Source organism: Neoarius graeffei, chromosome 26 (genome assembly GCF_027579695.1).
Source record: "Neoarius graeffei isolate fNeoGra1 chromosome 26, fNeoGra1.pri, whole genome shotgun sequence".
NCBI lineage: Eukaryota > Metazoa > Chordata > Actinopteri > Siluriformes > Ariidae > Neoarius > Neoarius graeffei.
This window is the reverse complement of record NC_083594.1, coordinates 17,056,408-17,074,725: the sequence shown is the minus strand read 5'-3', so window position 1 is coordinate 17,074,725 and position 18,318 is coordinate 17,056,408. Positions and strand designations below refer to the sequence as shown.

Sequence of the window (18,318 nt, the reverse complement as noted above, 5' to 3'; positions counted from 1 at the left end):
GTACTTAAGTGACTTTTTCCGGTAAATTGTACTTATAGGAGTAGTTTTAATGCTTTTCACTCTTTCTTGAGTGCATTTATGGGTTTAAAAATGCACTTATTCTGCACTACATTAGACGACACACTTCTCACTACTTTTATTGAATTTATTAGATTACTTTTATTCAAACGTGAACAGCTTCTACGATGTCAGCATCAGTGTGGAAGGGTGTAGGATCAAGTTCCCGGACCCACTGAGAAGGGTCTGACTGCAGAGCCGCAGTTTTACAACAGCAGTTTCAGGCCAATGGCATTGAACACACGTGCAGTAGAACATCATGTGAACCTGCTAATTCACGTGATTGTGCCAGCAATCGTTTGTGCAGGTTGAATCCAGCTGGGTGTCACCATGCATAGTGCCATATTATCAGGAATGGATATCATTGCACAAACCTCACCCTGACCTTAACCTAACTCAAACCCTAAGCCTAAAACCAATGAAATGACGATTAGCCTAACAGTTGCTCAGATAAACCAAAAGAAAGTGTCGTGGTTAGCACTGTCGCCTCACAGCAAGAAGGTTCTGGGTTTGAGCCCAGCGGCCGACGAGGGCCTTTCTGTATGGGGTTTGCATGTTCTCCCCGTGTCTGCGTGGGTTTCCTCTGGGTGCTCCGGTTTCCCCCACAGTCCAAAGGCATGCAGGTTAGACTAATTGGTGGCTCTAAATTGACTGTCGGTGTGAATGGTTGTATGTGTCAGTCTTGCGATGATCTGGCGACTTGTCCAGGGTGTACCCCACCTTTCGCCCATAGTCAGCTGGGATGGGCTCCAGCTTGCTTGCGACCCTGCACAGGATAAGCGGCTATGGACAGTGTTGTAGTTGAGTCACAAAACATTGAGTCTGAGTCCCGTCTCTAGTCTCCAGTGTTCAAGTCCGAGTCATTAAAGAAAAGTCCGAGTCGAGTCCACTATTGATCGAAGTTGAGTCCAACACAAGCCCTGCTATCAGCAGGGCAAATAACATGAGAGAAGGTTAACACTAGCTAGTTCATCGCTCAGCAAGCCTCGCCCACTATCAACAGAGCAATGACCATAGCATGTCACTTCCTTCTCTGGGTGGAGTCTTGCCAAATGACGACTGAAGTTCGAGGTTGTCCCTGTCGTCTCCTCGATAGTTCTTCTACATATGGAACACATGGCAGTGCATTTTTTTCCCACTGCACGAGAAGTCTGTATAAGCAAAGCGGACAATCCTAAAGGCTTCTCTCCAGGCATTTTAGTGCCATTAACGTTAGTTTGTTCTTGACCATGACGTATGAACAGGTGAATGTGCATTCTCTTGCACAAAATTTGTATAAAAATGAATGTAGATATAAATGTCAAATTATTATGGCATGTTACAAAAAATAAAGAAAAAATCCGAGTCCTCGTTTCCAATTTATGAGTCCAAATGCAGGCGGCACGGTGGTGTAGTGGTTAGCGCTGTCGCCTCACAGCAAGAAGGTCCTGGGTTCGAGCCCCGGGGCCGGCGAGGGCCTTTCTGTGTGGAGTTTGCATGTTCTCCCCGTGTCCGCGTGGGTTTCCTCCGGGTGCTCCGGTTTCCCCCACAGTCCAAAGACATGCAGATTAGGTTAACTGGTGACTCTAAATTGACCGTAGGTGTGAATGTGAGTGTGAATGGTTGTCTGTGTCTATGTGTCAGCCCTGTGATGACCTGGCGACTTGTCCAGGGTGTACCCCGCCTTTCGCCTGTAGTCAGCTGGGATAGGCTCCAGCTTGCCTGCGACCCTGTAGAAGGATAAAGCGGCTAGAGATAATGTGATGAGATGAGATGAGTCCAAATGCAGCTAATGCACGTCTGAGTCATCAGTGCTCAAGTCCAAGTGAAGTCACGAGTTCTTAAAATTAGGGCACGAGTCGGACTTGAGTAGTACAAGCCTGGTTACGGATAATGGATAGATGGCTGGCTGGCTGGCTGGATGGATGGACATAGTACTTGTATGAGCAGATTTTGTGTTGTGTTTATTAAAACACTTGAAATTTATTTTTTTGACCATAACTGATAGTCTGATACATTTGAATATAATACATTAAAGATGTAATCAATCATCATATAAAGTTACTCAATAACTGAGTTGTCAATTTATGAGATTCTTTTTTACTCGTACTCAAGTTGTGATTTTGATGAGTACTTTTACTTCTGCTTGAGCCATTATTATCTCATCTCATTATCTGTAGCCGCTTTATCCTGTTCTACAGGGTCGCAGGCAAGCTGGAGCCTATCCCAGCTGACTACGGGCGAAAGGCGGGGTACACCCTGGACAAGTCGCCAGGTCATCACAGGGCTGACACATAGACACAGACAACCATTCACACTCACATTCACACCTACGGTCAATTTAGAGTCACCAGTTAACCTAACCTGCATGTCTTTGGACTGTGGGGGAAACCGGAGCACCCGGAGGAAACCCATGCGGACAACATGCAAACTCCACACAGAAAGGCCCTCGCCGGCCACAGGGCTCGAACCCGGACCTTCTTGCTGTGAGGCGACGGCGCTAACCGCTACACCACCGTGCCGCCCACCATTATTATTATTATTATTATTATTATTATTATTAAAGTAACAACACTTTTGCTTGAGTATAGGTTTTGCTTAGTCAACCCACCTTTGTACATTTGTCTGTTTTCATGATCCAACACCACAGAACAGGTCAGCTGCTCATTGTTCTATGGATATATGGTCTTGCTGGATGTGTATTGATGTTATGGTTATAGAGATGAAGAGTCTGAAAGTCAGACTTGCATTGATCCAATTTACTCACTTATGTTCATTTTTCAACATTTAACCCTTTCAAGCATGGTGTCCACACTCATGGACAGTCAGTTTAATGCTCTTTCTTATATTTTCGGAAAATATAAGATCGAAAATCATCTCTCTTTATACTATTTGTTTTTCATAAACTTTCTACTTAAAACAAAAATCCATAATGAAAAAAATGTAAAAAGTAAAAAAAGTTTTTGTTCCAGACACCATCTTAGATTTTTAAAAACTAGGGGTTATATTTATGTATGTATGTATGTATGTATGTATGTATGTATGTACAATCCCAGTTCCAAAAAGGTTGGCATACTGTGTAAACTGTAAATAAAAACAGAATGCCAAGATTTGCAACTCATGGAAACTCTATATTTCATGGAAAATGGTACAAAGACAACATGTCAAATGTTGAAACTGAGAAATTTTATTGTTTTTTGAAAAATATATGCTCATTTTGAATTTAATGTCAGCAACACGTTTCAAAAAAGTTGGGACAGGGACAACAAAAGACTGAAAAAGTTGTGTAATGCTAAAAAAAACCCAAAAACTAAATTGGTTAATTGGCAGCAGGACATCCCAGAGAAGCGGAGTCTCTCAGAAGTAAAGCTGGGGAGGGGTTCATCGCTTTGTGAAAGACTCCGTGGGCAAACAGTGCAACAATTTAAGAATAACATTCCTCAGTGTAAAATTGCAAAAAATTTGGGGATCACATCATCTATGGTACAGCCATCCATCAATCCATTATCCGTAACCGCTTATCCTGTGCAGGCTCGCGGGCAAGCTGGAGCCTATCCCAGCTGACTATGGGCAAGAGGCAGGGTACACCCTTCAGGCCCTCAGGAAACACTGCATTAAAAGCAGACAGGTGTCTGTACTGCAAATCACTGTATGGGCTCAGGAACACTTCAGAAAAACAGTTCATTACTGCAAAATCTTTTTCAGGGAAGGCCTTCCTTCTTTCAGCAAGACAATGCCAAACCGCTTTCTGCACATATTAAAACTGCATGGTTCTGCAGTAAAAGAGTCTGGGTGCTAAACTGGCCTGCCTGTAGTCCAGACCTGTCTCCCATTTAAAACATTTGGCGCATTATGAAGCGCAAAATACGACAAAGGAGACCCCGAACTGTTGAGCAACTGAAATTGTATATCATCAGGCAAGAACGGGGCAACATTTCTCTTTCAGAACCACAGCAATTGGTCTCCTCAGTTCCCAAACGTTTACAGAGTGTTGTTGAAAGTAGAGGTGATGCAACACAGTGGTAAACATGCCCCTGTCCCAACTTTTCTGAAACGTGTTGCTGGCATCAAATGCAAAATGAGCAAATATTTTTCAAAAAACAATAAAATTTCTCATTTTCATCATTTGATATGTTGGTTTTGGTACTATTTTCAATTAAATACAGTGGTGCTTGAAAGTTTGTGAACCCTTTAGAATTTTCTATATTTCTGCATAAATATGACCTAAAACATCATCAGATTTTCACACAAGTCCTAAAAGGAGATAAAGAGAACCCAGTTAAACAAATGAGACAAAAATATTACACTTGGTCATTTATTTATTGAGGAAAATGATTCAATATTACATATCTGTGAGTGGCAAAAGTATGTGAACCTCTAGGATTAGCAGTTAATTTGAAGGTGAAATTAGAGTCAGGTGTTTTCAATCAATGGGATGACAATCAGGTGTGAGTGGGCACCCTGTTTTATTTAAAGAACAGGGATCTATCAAAGTCTGATCTTCACAACACGTTTGTGGAAGTGTATCATGGCACGAACAAAGGAGATTTCTGAGGACCTCAGAAAAAGCGTTGTTGATGCTCATCAGGCTGGAAAAGGTTACAAAACCATCTCTAAAGAGTTTGGATTCCACCAATCCACAGTCAGACAGATTGTGTACAAATGGAGAAAATTCAAGACCATTGTTACCCTCCCCAGGAATGGTCGACCAACAAAGATCACTCCAAGAGCAAGGCGTGTAATAGTCGGCGAGGTCACAAAAGACCCCAGGGTAACTTCTAAGCAACTGAAGGCCTCTCTCACATTAGCTAATGTTAATGTTCATGAGTCCACCATCAGGAGAACACTGAACAACAATGGTGTGCATGGTAGGGTTGCAAGGAGAAAGCCACTGCTCTCCAAAAAGAACATTGTTGCTCATCTGCAGTTTGCTAAAGATCATGTGGACAAGCCAGAAGGCTACTGGGAAAATGTTTTGTGGATGGATGAGACCAGAATAGAACTTTTTTGGTTTAAATGAGAAGTGGAAGGACATCACTGCATTCCAGCATAAGAACCTTAACCCATCTGTGAAACATGGTGGTGGTAGTATCATGGTTTGGGCCTGTTTTGCTGCATCTGGGCCAGGACGGCTTGCCATCATTGATGAAACAATGAATTCTGAATTATAGCAGTGAATTCTAAAAGAAACTGTCGGGACATCTGTCCATGAACTGAATCTCAAGAGAAGGTGGGTCATGCAGCAAAACAACGACCCTAAGCACACAAGTCGTTCTACCAAAGAATGGTTAAAGAAGAATAAAGTTAATGTTTTGGAATGGCCAAGTCAAAGTCCTGACCTTAATCCAATCAAAATGTTGTGGAAGGACCTGAAGCGAGCAGTTCATGTGAGGAAACCCACCAACATCCCAGAGTTGAAGCTGTTCTGTACGGAGGAATGGGCTAAAATTCCTCCAAGCCGGTGTGCAGGACTGATCAACAGTTACCGGAAACGTTTAGTTGCAGTTATTGCTGCACAAGGGGGTCACACCAGATACTGAAAGCAAAGGATCACATAATTTTGCCACTCATAGATATGTAATATTGGATCATTTTCCTCAATAAATAAATGTCCAAGTGTAATATTTTTGTCTCATTTGTTTAACTGGGTTCTCTTTATCTACTTTTAGGACTTGTGTGAAAATCTGATGATGTTTTCGTTCATATTTATGCAGAAATATAGAAAATTCTAAAGGGTTCACAAACTTTCAAGCACCACTGTATAGGGTTTCCATGATTTGCACAGTTTCACATTCTGTTTTTATTTACAGTTTACACAGCGTCCCAAAGTTTTTGGAATTGGGTTTGTTTGTTTGTTTGTTTGTTTGTTTGTTTAACCCCTTTGAATCATGGAGCAGTCCTAAACTGTGTAAATGTTGTATGTATAGAAATGATCATTTGTACCATTTTGCCTTCAGCATTATGTACTTTAGGGCGGCACGGTGGTGTAGTGGTTAGCGCTGTCGCCTCACAGCAAGAAGGTCCGGGTTCGAGCCCCTGTGGCCGGCGAGGGCCTTTCTATGTGGAGTTTGCATGTTCTCCCCGTGTCCGCGTGGGTTTCCTCCGGGTGCTCCGGTTTCCCCCACAGTCCAAAGACATGCAGGTTAGGTTAACTGGTGACTCTAAATTGAGCGTAGGTGTGAATGTGAGTGTGAATGGTTGTCTGTGTCTATGTGTCAGCCCTGTGATGACCTGGCGACTTGTCCAGGGTGTACCCCGCCTTTCGCCCGTAGTCAGCTGGGATAGGCTCCAGCTCGCCTGCGACCCTGTAGAAGGATAAAGCGGCTAGAGATAATGAGATGAGATGAGATTATGTACTTTATATCTGAAATGTTAAAAAGTTTTAAATGTTTATAATATAATAAATGTTCCAACATTTAATCTTTTTCTTGTTTCAGGTGTACATCAACAATTTTTATTTACTTTTTGAATATTTGATATTTAAATGGAATCCAGATTCCTATATCGTGTAATTGTAAGTAAAAAAAAAAAAAGGGGAATATCTAAAGAATTTGGAGATGCATATAAATAATTTATGCATGTAATGAATAATTTTCATAGCCAGTATCTGGAGAGAAGATTTTTACCGAATACTCAATGAAAAAAAAAAGACATGACTTTAAAATGTATACGAGTGTTTTGTCTTTCCTCGTGCCATGAATTTTTTTTTTCTAAAACGTTTCTCATTCGCCGGCATTTATAAGAGATAGATGGTTTCACTGCTGAAGGTGAGCATGGTTTAATCAGAGCGTCTGAAGCTTCTTCTACAGCTACTGTTAATCAGAATGAATATTACACACTTTGAGCCCATTATGTGATATAAAATGGCTTTAAAATGGGAACGAGAATAGTATTAATATTAAAACGATTGCAGATCTACCTCACCTCTTAATGAGATCCCATGAGTATCTCGACTCTCTTCTGTAAGTGGAAGCAAGTATGACGAAGCAAGAGGAAATAATTATTTGACAGTGACTCATTAGCTACTTAACATACAGGATAATAATCAGTTAATAATATGATTCATAGACTCACTTATATCTGAATGGAATAATAATAATAATAATAATAATAATAACAACAACAACATGATGATTATGGTTGTTTTGGTGGTGGTGGTGCTGTTGTGGCATTTAGTTATCTCATCTCATTATCTCTAGCCGCTTTATCCTGTTCTACAGGGTCGCAGGCAAGCTGGAGCCTATCCCAGCTGACTACGGGCGAAAGGCGGGGTACACCCTGGACAAGTCGCCAGGTCATCACAGGGCTGACACATAGACACAGACAACCATTCACACTCACATTCACACCTACGCTCAATTTAGAGTCACCAGTTAACCTAACCTGCATGTCTTTGGACTGTGGGGGAAACCGGAGCACCCGGAGGAAACCCATGTGAACACGGGGAGAACATGCAAACTCCGCACAGAAAGGCCTTCGCCGGCCACGGGGCTCGAACCCGGACCTTCTTGCTGTGAGGCGACAGCGCTAACCACTACACCACCGTGCCGCCCGCATTTAGTTATTTGTTATTTTTTTGTTGTTCATGATGATGATGATGATGGTTGTTTTGGTGGTGGTGGTGTTGTTGTGAAATGTATTGATTTATGTATTTGATATTTTTTGTTGTGAAGATGATGATCATAATGGTGGTGGTTGCTGTTGATGATTGTTGTTTTGGTGGTGGTGGTGATGCTGTTGTGAGATTTTATTATTTATTTGTTTGATATTGGGTGGCACAGTGGTGTAGTGGTTAGCACTGTCACCTCACAGCAAAAAAGGTTCTGGGTTCGAGCCCAGTGGCCAACAGAGGCTTTCTGTGCGGAGTTTGCATGTTCTCCCCGTGTCTGCGTGGGTTTCCTCCAGGTGCTCCGGTTTCCCCCACAGTCCAAAGACATGCAGGTTAGGTTAACTGGTGGCTCTAAATTGACTGTAGGCGTGAATGTGAATGGTTGTTTGTCTCGATGTGTCAGCCCTGCGATGATCTGGCGACTTGTCCAGGGTGTACCCCGCCTCCCGCCCATAGTCAGCTGGGATAGGCTCCAGCTTGCCTGCGACCCTGCACAGGATAAGCGGCTACAGATAATAGATGGGTTGTTTGATATTTTTCGTTGTTGTTGATGATGATGATGCTAATGATGAAAGCCGTCCACCGGTCCCTTCCAGAGTCAGCTCAATATTATATTACATCTCATTACATTCAGGCAAAGATTAGCCTGGTGGGTGATTGGAATGTTGGGAAAAGTGTTTCAGTACAGATCTGGAAGCAGCGTTTCAATAACTCTCTCCCACTAGATCCAGCTAAATGTGAGAATGATTAGCTGCTGTTGAAAGCTCTTCCACTGAAGCTATTATGTTAAATGTCGGAAACTGTATGCCTTTTTATCTCCTCTGTTCCACATTCTCCACACATTAACTGTAACATCTGGCCCAGCCTGGGTGTTCGCATCGGAGACTCTAAACACATTTTATCTTTTTGTTTCAGGATGGTTTCGAGGATTCTCCATCAGGAAACCGAATGTCAAGGTAAACCGATTGATCCTCCTACTTATTAGAATGAATTCACTTCCTTGTGTAACTTGTGATTTTTCATGCGTTTTCACAAGTTCGCTTCAGCTCTTCACAAACTCAAATCTGTAAAAGAGCTGTGATCGACTGGCATAGCATAACTTTGTGTAATATGTAGCTTTAGAACTGGAGAAACGCTGAGAGTTAGTTTTATACCCACCCAAGGTTCATTCCCCCATCAGGTTCATTTGTAAAAATATATCTTTATTTCATGATCTATTTTTCCTTCATTGTATATGCTATTCTTTAATACATTCACGGTTCATTTATTTAACTGTTAATTTTTTTTTCACGTTAAAATGTGTGCGTGGACGTGAGCAACTGCCAAATCAGATCCCTTACAAGTAAATTGTCCTTGGCCGCTGGTTGCCATGATTCTAAAGGGTGGCATGATGCTCACAAAACACATCTGAGACGTGCCAAGAATGACTGTGCCCTTAAATTACTTGAAAGCTAAAATGAATTTTACAAACTGCCTGGGGACTCGAGGTCAGAAATGAGCTTACAATCCACAAATGAGTGATTGCTGCTGTTGCATGACATTGCAATACTGCTTGGCAGAATATTTATATATTTTAAATGCATATTAAAAAAAAAAAAAAAACCTGCCATTCTGTTGCTCCTCTGAGACGGACAAACTCACATAATCTCATTTGTATGACATTTATTCACAGTCTCGGATGAAAAAGAAAGCTGTTAAACGTTCCCAATAACAAATCATAAAGGTTGTTTACTGAAAGGCAAATTGATTCCCACTGGCAGGATTTTTGCGAATGGTTCAGTTTAAAATAAATGGTTCAGTCTATCGAAAACAATTTAACACATTTACAACCCCAATTCCAAAAAAGTTGGGACGCTGCGTTAACTGTAAATAAAAACAGAATGCGATAATTTGCAAAATCACGGAAACTCTATATTTCATTGAAAATAGTACATATCAAATGTTGAAACTGAGATATGTTATTGTTTTTTGAAAAATATTTGCTCATTTTGAATTTGATGTCAACAACACGTTTCAAAAAAGTTGGGACAGGGGCATGTTTACCACTGTGTTGCATCACCTCTACTTTTAACAACACTCTGTAAATGTTTAGGAACTGACGAGACCAATTGCTGTAGTTTTGAAAGAGAAATGTTGTCCCATTCTTGCCTGATATACAATTTCAGTTGCTCAACAGTTCGGGGTCTCCTTTGTCATATTTTGTGCTTCATAATGCACCAAATGTTTCAAATGGGAGACAGGTCTGGACTGTAGGCAGACCAGTTTAGCACCCGGACTCTTTTACTGCAGAGCCATGCAGTTTTAATATGTACAGAAAGTGGTTTGGCATTGTCTTGCTGAAAAAAGGAAGGCCTTCCTTGAAAAAGGTTTTGTCTGGATGGCAGCATATTGCTCTGAAACGTGTATATATCATTCAGCATTAATGATGCCTTCCCAGATGTACAAGCTACCCATGTCATGTGCACTAATGCCCCGTCATACCATCACAGATGCTGGCTTTTGAACTGTGCACTGATAACAAGCCGGATGTTCCCTCTCCTCTTTAGCCTGGAGGACGTGGTGTCCATGATTTCTAAAAATAATTTTGAATTTTGATTCGTCAGACCTCAGGACAATTTTCCACTTCGCCTCAGTCCATCGTAAAAGAGCTCGGGCCCAGAGAAGGTGGCGGTGTTTCTGGATATTGTTTATATCTGGTTTTGACTTGCGTTTGTGGATGCAGTAATGAACTGTTTTCACAGACGATGGTTTTCTGAAGTGTTCCTGAGCCCATACAGTGATTTCCACTACAGACACGTGTCTGCTTTTAATGCAGTGTTGCTTGAAGATCAGTTTTCAGCCTTGTCTCTTGCATACAGAGATTTCTCCAGATTCTCTGAATCTTTTAATGATATTATGTTCCATAGATGATGTGATCCCCAAATTCTTTGCAATTTTACACTGAGGAATGTTATTCTTAAATTGTTGCACTGTTTGCCCACGCAGTCTTTCACAGAGCGGTGAACTCCTCCCCATCTTTACTTCTGAGAGACTCCGCCTCTCTGGGATGCTCTTTTTATACCCAATCATGTATTAACTGATTCCGCCCCCCCCCGGCTAATGGAAGACTTGGTGCATGTTTGTCAAAATAAAGTTATTCCACAAAATCGAGTCATACATGAGCTGATAAGCCATGTACAACGAGATTGAGTGGAATAGCTGTTTTATTGTATCCACATTCACTGGATTTTGAGAAACGGAGCATTTTTGTCTTTATTTTTTTCAAATTCAATAAATTAGAAACTTTATACGAAACGTCCGACAAAATAATTTCCACTTACCAAACCGGCGTAATTAGAGGAGCAATTTGTGAAAAATGGTGTCATAATAATTCTTGAAAAATAAAAAAGAGATACTTTACTATCAATTCCTTTTATTCCATATTTTGTTGCTTTTTTTGTATTTTTGGGGGATTTTGTTTTTGGGTAGAGTTTTTATTTTTTCTTCGGTTGGTTCAGTAACATGCTCTGGCATTTTCTTCTTCTTTTTTTGGGTTTTTTTGGCGGTTGCCAAACCAACTTAAAGGTGCATTACCGCCACTGACTGGACTGGAGTGTGGAACAGGAGATATGGGGGGCGGGTGGGCTATTCTTTTAGCTATTTCTGTTTCTTTTAAGCACTTGACAAAGTGGTATACCTGACTTGATAAGCTCTGCCATTTTGTTTTTCTCTCCTCACAGTATATGAGCTGATATCCTAGTCATAGAGTAGCCAATCAGAGCGTGTGATTGCTCATATCCAGTGAATGTCGATCGAGTAATAATAATAAATATTTGACTGACATACAGTAGCAGTGAAAAGTTTGGACACATCTACTGATTCAAAAGGTTTTTCTGTATTTTGACTGTTTTCTACGTTGTAGAACAATACTGAAGACATCAAAGCTATGAAATAACACATGGAACATACGGTAGATGGAATTGTGGTTAAAGGTGTTAAAAAAACAAAATAACGTTTCATATTTTAGATTTTTCAAAGTCGTATGGATCACCAAAACACTTGAAGTCAAATTGTATAAAGTAGACAGTATACAGTAGAACTCATGACTAGGTTTAATCGTGAAACTACGAGCATTTCCACACTCACAATGTGACAAGAACTCACAGGATTGGGATTAAACAGCTGTGTGGCCAGAAGAAAACCGCTCCTTCGTGAGGATAATCAGAAGAAAAGGCTTCAATTTGCGAGGAAGAATAAAGGCTCGACTCGAGAGCAGTGGAAAAAGGTCATGTGTTCTGATGAGTTCAGACTTACTCTATTCCTGAGTGATGGGTGTGTCACGGTAAGAAAGGAAGCACATGACACGACGAACTCACCATGTATAGTGGCCACTGTAGAAGTGAAGTCAGATGGCGACCTGAATGTACTCAATGTCCAGGTTATCACATCAATTTTTTTTTTTTAATTCCCTGATGGCACGGGCATAGAATTAGGGCTCAAATTATGAAAGAGTGGTTCAGGAAGAATGAGGAGTCATTTTCGCACATGAATTGGCCACCACAGAGTCCTGACCTTAAAGGAACAGTCCACCGTATTTCCATAATGAAATATGCTCTTATAGAATAGAATAGAATAGAATAGAATAGAATAGAAAGCCTTTATTGTCATCACACAGAGTATATTGAGATTCAGAGCTGCTCCATAAAGTGCACACACACACAGAATAAAAAGAAAAGGTATGTACAATATACAATATACAAAAACTACTATTGAACTACTAGCTACTATATACAGACACATTTGTATAGGTCCTGCATGGAGAATACACCCAAGACAAAGCACAGCAGATAAAACCTTAAGGGCAAGTAAAGTGGCTGATAGTAGCAGCATCCAGTGGTGTGCAACCATGTGTAACATTATAATTACAGTTCAAGTATATTGGCATTACAATTACAGTGTGTGTATATATATATATATATATATATATATATATATATATATATATACGCATACATACAGTTCAAGTATACTGGCATCAATACTCCAGTAGTATAAGTAAAGTGGCTAGTGATAGCGCATTAATATCTGAGCTCAGATATCAATGCGCTGCCGAAGCGCGCAGAAGGTGTTAGTACGCCTGTCATTATAGTGCGGACTTTCCATAGCATAGAAAATCGCTACGTTTCAATTTGTGTAACTGAACTTGTTTCATATCACTGGTCATATAAACCTATGTAAACAGGAAAAACGCGGAAGAGTTTGGTCGCATCTAACTACAGCCCCAAAAAATACCATTGGCCATGCTGAGCCTAGCTACATTGCTAACAGGAGTGACAGCGGGTCTGACTGCGTCTGACTGACTGGGAAGTCGCACAAAGCTCGGAGAGGTACGGAGCAGCTCGTCTCAATTCACATAAGAGCATATTTCATTATGGAAGTACGGTGGACTGTTCCTTTAAAGTGCATATCCTGGACCAATTTCGTGTTTTTTTAATGAGATGAGAGAGATGAGAGAGTATGTCCCTTTACACACTCATCCAGAAGGGTAATTTTGCACAAGGCCATCTGTCTACAGCAGAAAAAAATAAAATAAAACACGTCTGGAAAAATCCCAAGGGAGTCTGGAGCCAGATTCGTGACGTCACGTGCGGATCCGCCAGCAGGCTGAGAGAGCTTGCACGGTTTCAGTGCACAGCCTGTGTAGACCAAGTTTAGCAGCTAGCGATTTTGCATTGAAATATGGAATTGTCGCCTGAGCGACAGTTCCATATTCATGTACGTATCAATGCTCATCTATCTATTGTTACATAAATAATATTTTTTCTAATTACTATTATACATTTATATATTTCTTCATTTAGAAGAGTACTGGCTACTGTAGGAGAAAGATTTCATAAGCTACACACATGGAATTGGCGAAGCAGGGTTGGATATACGTTTAATGTGTTTGACAGGTCCCAAGATCTCAAGCCCTGACACGCATATCCCTTGATACATGTGAAGTAAGTGTATTATCGCCCAGCACTTTCGTGTTGTTTACTTTTGTGTGTGTCAGTGTACCACACAAACACAGGAACACCTAATTTAGAGTATAGTCTCTCTTATTTCTTACCCTGGCAACAGTCGACTTGTGAATCGCCGATTTTCTTGGTCTTTTTCTCGGCTCTGCTTGGTCCTCGGCTTCTGGGTGCCTCGCACGAAGCACTCCTATTTCTCTCTCATTGTCCGGTCTTTTGGAAAATGATGAGTACTAATCCCATCAAGATTGGTGTTGCTACACCCTCCTACGATACATCTGTTAACCATTTTAATAATTATGCGATAACGTTGAAGAAATTTGCAGAAAACCACCAGGTCGTTTTCTCATAAACAAACCAGCGCTGACGTAGGATTCAGAAGGAGGCGTCCCGCACGCGACGTCACGAAAATCAATGTTTGCCAGGAAATCCAAATGCCAAGTTTTTTCAGAGGCGGACCAATTCGCCTCAAATGGCTTGATTTCATCTGAATTTTTCTGGTATTGCTCAAGATAAAAAAAATTGCACAAAATGCAAAATGTGACAGATATTTGACCAAAGTTTAATATAAAATAGGAGAATTACATTGATCTTGCTCCTGGATTTACCCGTGATATGCACTTTAATGCTTGGTTCACACATTGGCATTTCAGCCTTGCGTACCGGTATGTACGGCTTATCAAGATACGTGGCAGTAAGAAAGAAACCTCACAGCATCGCCAGCTTATGTAGCTAATACTCTAGGATGCATAACACGATCTCCTTGTACGCCTGGGTGTGGCGTATTTTTAAGTCCGCACTTAAGAATCCATAGCCCCTTTGATACGTCACACATACGTCACATGTACGCCGTAAAAACGCAAGCTACAGCGGGAACGTTGCTTGAACACCTATTACGCCATGCAAACGCTTTAGTTGACAGATGTCTGATGAAGGTGGCTCCGGGGCTGGCTGGGTGGATGCGGCTGATGTCTTCCCTCTTCCCTTGCCCTTCTTGGGTCCTGACTTCTTCGCTGGCATGATGCTTTCTTGACTGTGACAAATGACAACGAACGCAGCGTGATACCCTTTTATACCCACCTGTGAACGCTGCAGATACACAGCAGCAAGGTCACACGTAAGAACGAAACGCCACGCCAACGAAAGTTACGCCACGCATATGCCTCAGTACGCCATAACTTTACGTCCCTTGAACCCTATACACCACAGGAACGCCACACATACTCCGTGTACGTCACAGGACTTTAATCTTGGACAAAATACGCCTCATTTCTTGGCGTTTGACCCACACGCCGCTTACGTGGCAAGATACGAGACGGTGTGATAGTAGCCTAACCCCATTGAGAATCTTTGGGATGTGCTGGAGAAGACTACGCAGTGGTTCGACTCTCCTATCATCAAGACAAGATCTCTGTGAAAAATGAATGCAACTTGGGATGCAAATAAACAATGTGATGTTGCATAAGACTGTCGAAACAATGCCATGGCGAATGCATGCTGTAAGCAAAGCTAAAGGCGATCCAATGAAATATTAGAGGATGTGGATTTTTTTTTTTTTTTTGGCCATGTAGTGTGATTCTTGGGCGGCACAGTGGTGTAGTGGTTCGCGCTGTCGCCTCACAGCAAGAAGGTCCGGGTTCGAGCCCCGTGGCCGGCAACGGCCTTTCTGTGTGGAGTTTGCATGTTCTCCCCGTGTCCGCGTGGGTTTCCTCCGGGTGCTCCGGTTTCCCCCACAGTCCAAAGACATGCAGGTTAGGTTAACTGGTGACTCTAAATTGACCGTAGGTGTGAATGTGAGTGTGAATGGTTGTCTGTGTCTATGTGTCAGCCCTGTGATGACCTGGCGACTTGTCCAGGGTGTACCCCACCTTTCACCCGTAGTCAGCTGGGATAGGCTCCAGCTTGCCTGCGACCCTGTGGAACAAGATAAAGCGGCTAGAGATAATGAGATGAGGTGAGTGTGATTCTTGGATTTGGAGCCTATTCTATCTAGGTATAAGGAGGGAATACACCTTGTAGGAGCCATTTATTTTCACCTATAGGTAGGTTTAGTGTAGTTTTAGATTTAGTCACTAGGGGGAGCACTTCACTTTTAGCGTAGGTCATGCAGGCACAGGTATATTACAGGTGCCTGTAATCAGAGTTAAGGAAGGCTTGGACTGGGGAAGACACGGTTCTTACCGTAGCCGTGTGGACCAGCCAAAATGCCAAAATATCTTTTTTAACACAGCACGGCGGTGAACTAGCTCATCTCATTCTCATCTCATTATCTCTAGCCGCTTTATCTTGTTCTACAGCAGGGGTCTTCAATCCTATCCACAAAGGGCCAGTGTGGCTGCAGGCTTTCATTCCAGCCAAGCAGGAGCTACACCTGATTTCACTTGTTTAATCATTTCACCCTCGTCTCCAATCAACAATCAAGTGAGCCTCCAATTTGGCTGTAATGAAAGCCTGCAGCTACACCGGCCCTTTGCGGATAGGATTGAAGACCCCTGTTCTACAGGGTCGCAGGCAAGCTGGAGCCTATCCCAGCTGACTACGGGCGAAAGGCAGGGTACACCCTGGACAAGTCACCAGGTCATCACAGGGCTGACACATAGACACAGACAACCATTCACACTCACATTCACACCTACGCTCAATTTAGAGTCACCAGTTAACCTAACCTGCATGTCTTTGGACTGTGGGGGAAACCGGAGCACCCGGAGGAAACCCACGCAGACACGGGGAGAACATGCAAACTCCACACAGAAAGGCCCTCGCCGGCCACGGGGCTCGAACCCAGGACCTTCTTGCTGTGAGGCGACAGCGCTAACCACTACACCACCATGCCGCCCACGTTGAACTAGCTTTTATATTAAATTATCTTTTGCAGTAAACAGGGAACAACCCTAAAAGGATACAACCGGCTGGACATTCCATTGTTTGCTGCGCGTTGAGAACACCTGCAGTCCAGGCTGAGGCTTACAGGGTAGCCTCCACACACCTTGTATACACATCCGTACACTTAATAACACTTAAAGACAATTTAGCATGATCAATCCAACTCCTGGCATGTTTTTGGAAGGAGGAAACTGGAGAACCCAGAGGAAACCCACTTGGACAAATGGAGAACATGTGAAACTGTGCACAGACAGTAACCTCTTGATACCCCCTGATACCCCCTGTGCCCGAATGTTTGAACCTGCCTCCCAATTCAAGTTTAGCTTTTCGAATGCGAAAAGTCGCCACTGCATTTTAAAGTCTTCCATTCGTGCTCCGTGTTCACTGTTGATCTGTGCTGCAAGAAAAAAAGTCTGGTTATTTACCTTGAAAGTGAATTTGACTTGAGGAAAGTTGTAGGAACATTATTAGAGTTTTGCGGTACTTTTATCCAGTAAACCATTCGTTAAACGCATACCTGCAGGGGTGTATTTAAATTTAGCTGATAAAAAAAAAAACATTTGAAGTCAACTTCTTCCCAAAGGCAACTCCGAATTACTCAGAAGTTTCACAATAACATTACGGTGTATATTTTCCTAATCGCATATTTTTGAATTTATTGGTATTATGTCTTCGAAGGTGCTTATTTAAGTTTATGCACACTCCCTTGAAAATGGTAATAGAGTTGAAAAGAACTTGGACACATAATCAGTCATTCACATTGAGTAAACGCTTTATCCCGATCAGGGTCATGGTGGATCCAAAGCCTGTCCTGGGAATACTGTGCATGAGGCGGGAATACACCCGAGATGGGACACGAGTCCATTACAGGGCAGCTTCATCCACGTACATTTATACTCTTTCACATCTAGGGGCAATTTATCTTCGCCAGTTCACATACTGGCAGGTTTTTGGTCGTTCGGTGAAGTATTTCCATAGAATTGTGCTACCTTTGCCAGTATGTCACTAAATTATGGCCTTTCGGAATTTGTTTTCTCTCTAAGCTTGTATCTGGTACCAGTATGTTTGACTCTTTTACTGCTATCTTATATTCGTTTAAAAAAAAATCATACCTTCTTTCATGTTATTAGGATATATGAGGCTATTGCATGCATTGTTAAGATTCATAGCACCCACAAACTCCAAGCCGAGGACAAGAAGTCAAGAATTATGCACTTTTTCATTCTTCCACTGACCTAATTAGACACGGGCAGAGCTTAAGCCAATGTGAGGTGAGGACACAGCATGCTCCACTAAGCTCTTCCAGCAAACAAGAGGGTTGGGGAGTATGGAAAAAGGGTTTAACATAACTTGAATCACATTTGTCATGGCTGGTTCCATCTGGTGCATAGAGGTACAGCCAGGTATTCGCTGAGAGCAACATGTTGTTGGGATTACGTGTCTTTTTTTTTTTTTTCCCCCTGGACTGAAGGAATCCCGACCTTGAACAACTTTTATATATTAATTTCCCTAAAATTGCATGTCTGTTTGTGAAATATACTGAAAAATCAGAAAATATGAGAAACTTCGACTGAAACTATGATTATCATTATACATACAGTATGTCATGCATCGGGAGCATTTTTTCCAGGCCCAGACATATGAGCATTTCAGATGTTATATTTAATTTCTTTCATTCTTTATTTTTTTTTCCATTCTTTCATAATTTCATTATAAATTATTCTCTTCTAATTCGGCCTCGTTTTCGATCAAATTTGCTTCAGAAATGAAAGGGTTACTGTCCTGAAAACATTA

The 18,318-nt window shown here is 41.8% G+C and overlaps 1 protein-coding gene across 1 annotated transcript in view; it reads left to right on the top strand.

The window, feature by feature from the left end:
* dock3 (dedicator of cytokinesis 3) overlaps window positions 1-18,318 on the top strand; it is a 542,206-nt gene that overhangs the window by 28,326 nt on the left and 495,562 nt on the right. The window contains exon 3 of the mRNA XM_060909764.1: window positions 8,561-8,601. Coding sequence (XP_060765747.1) covers window positions 8,561-8,601 — 41 coding nt within the window. The remainder of the gene's footprint in view (window positions 1-8,560; window positions 8,602-18,318) is intronic.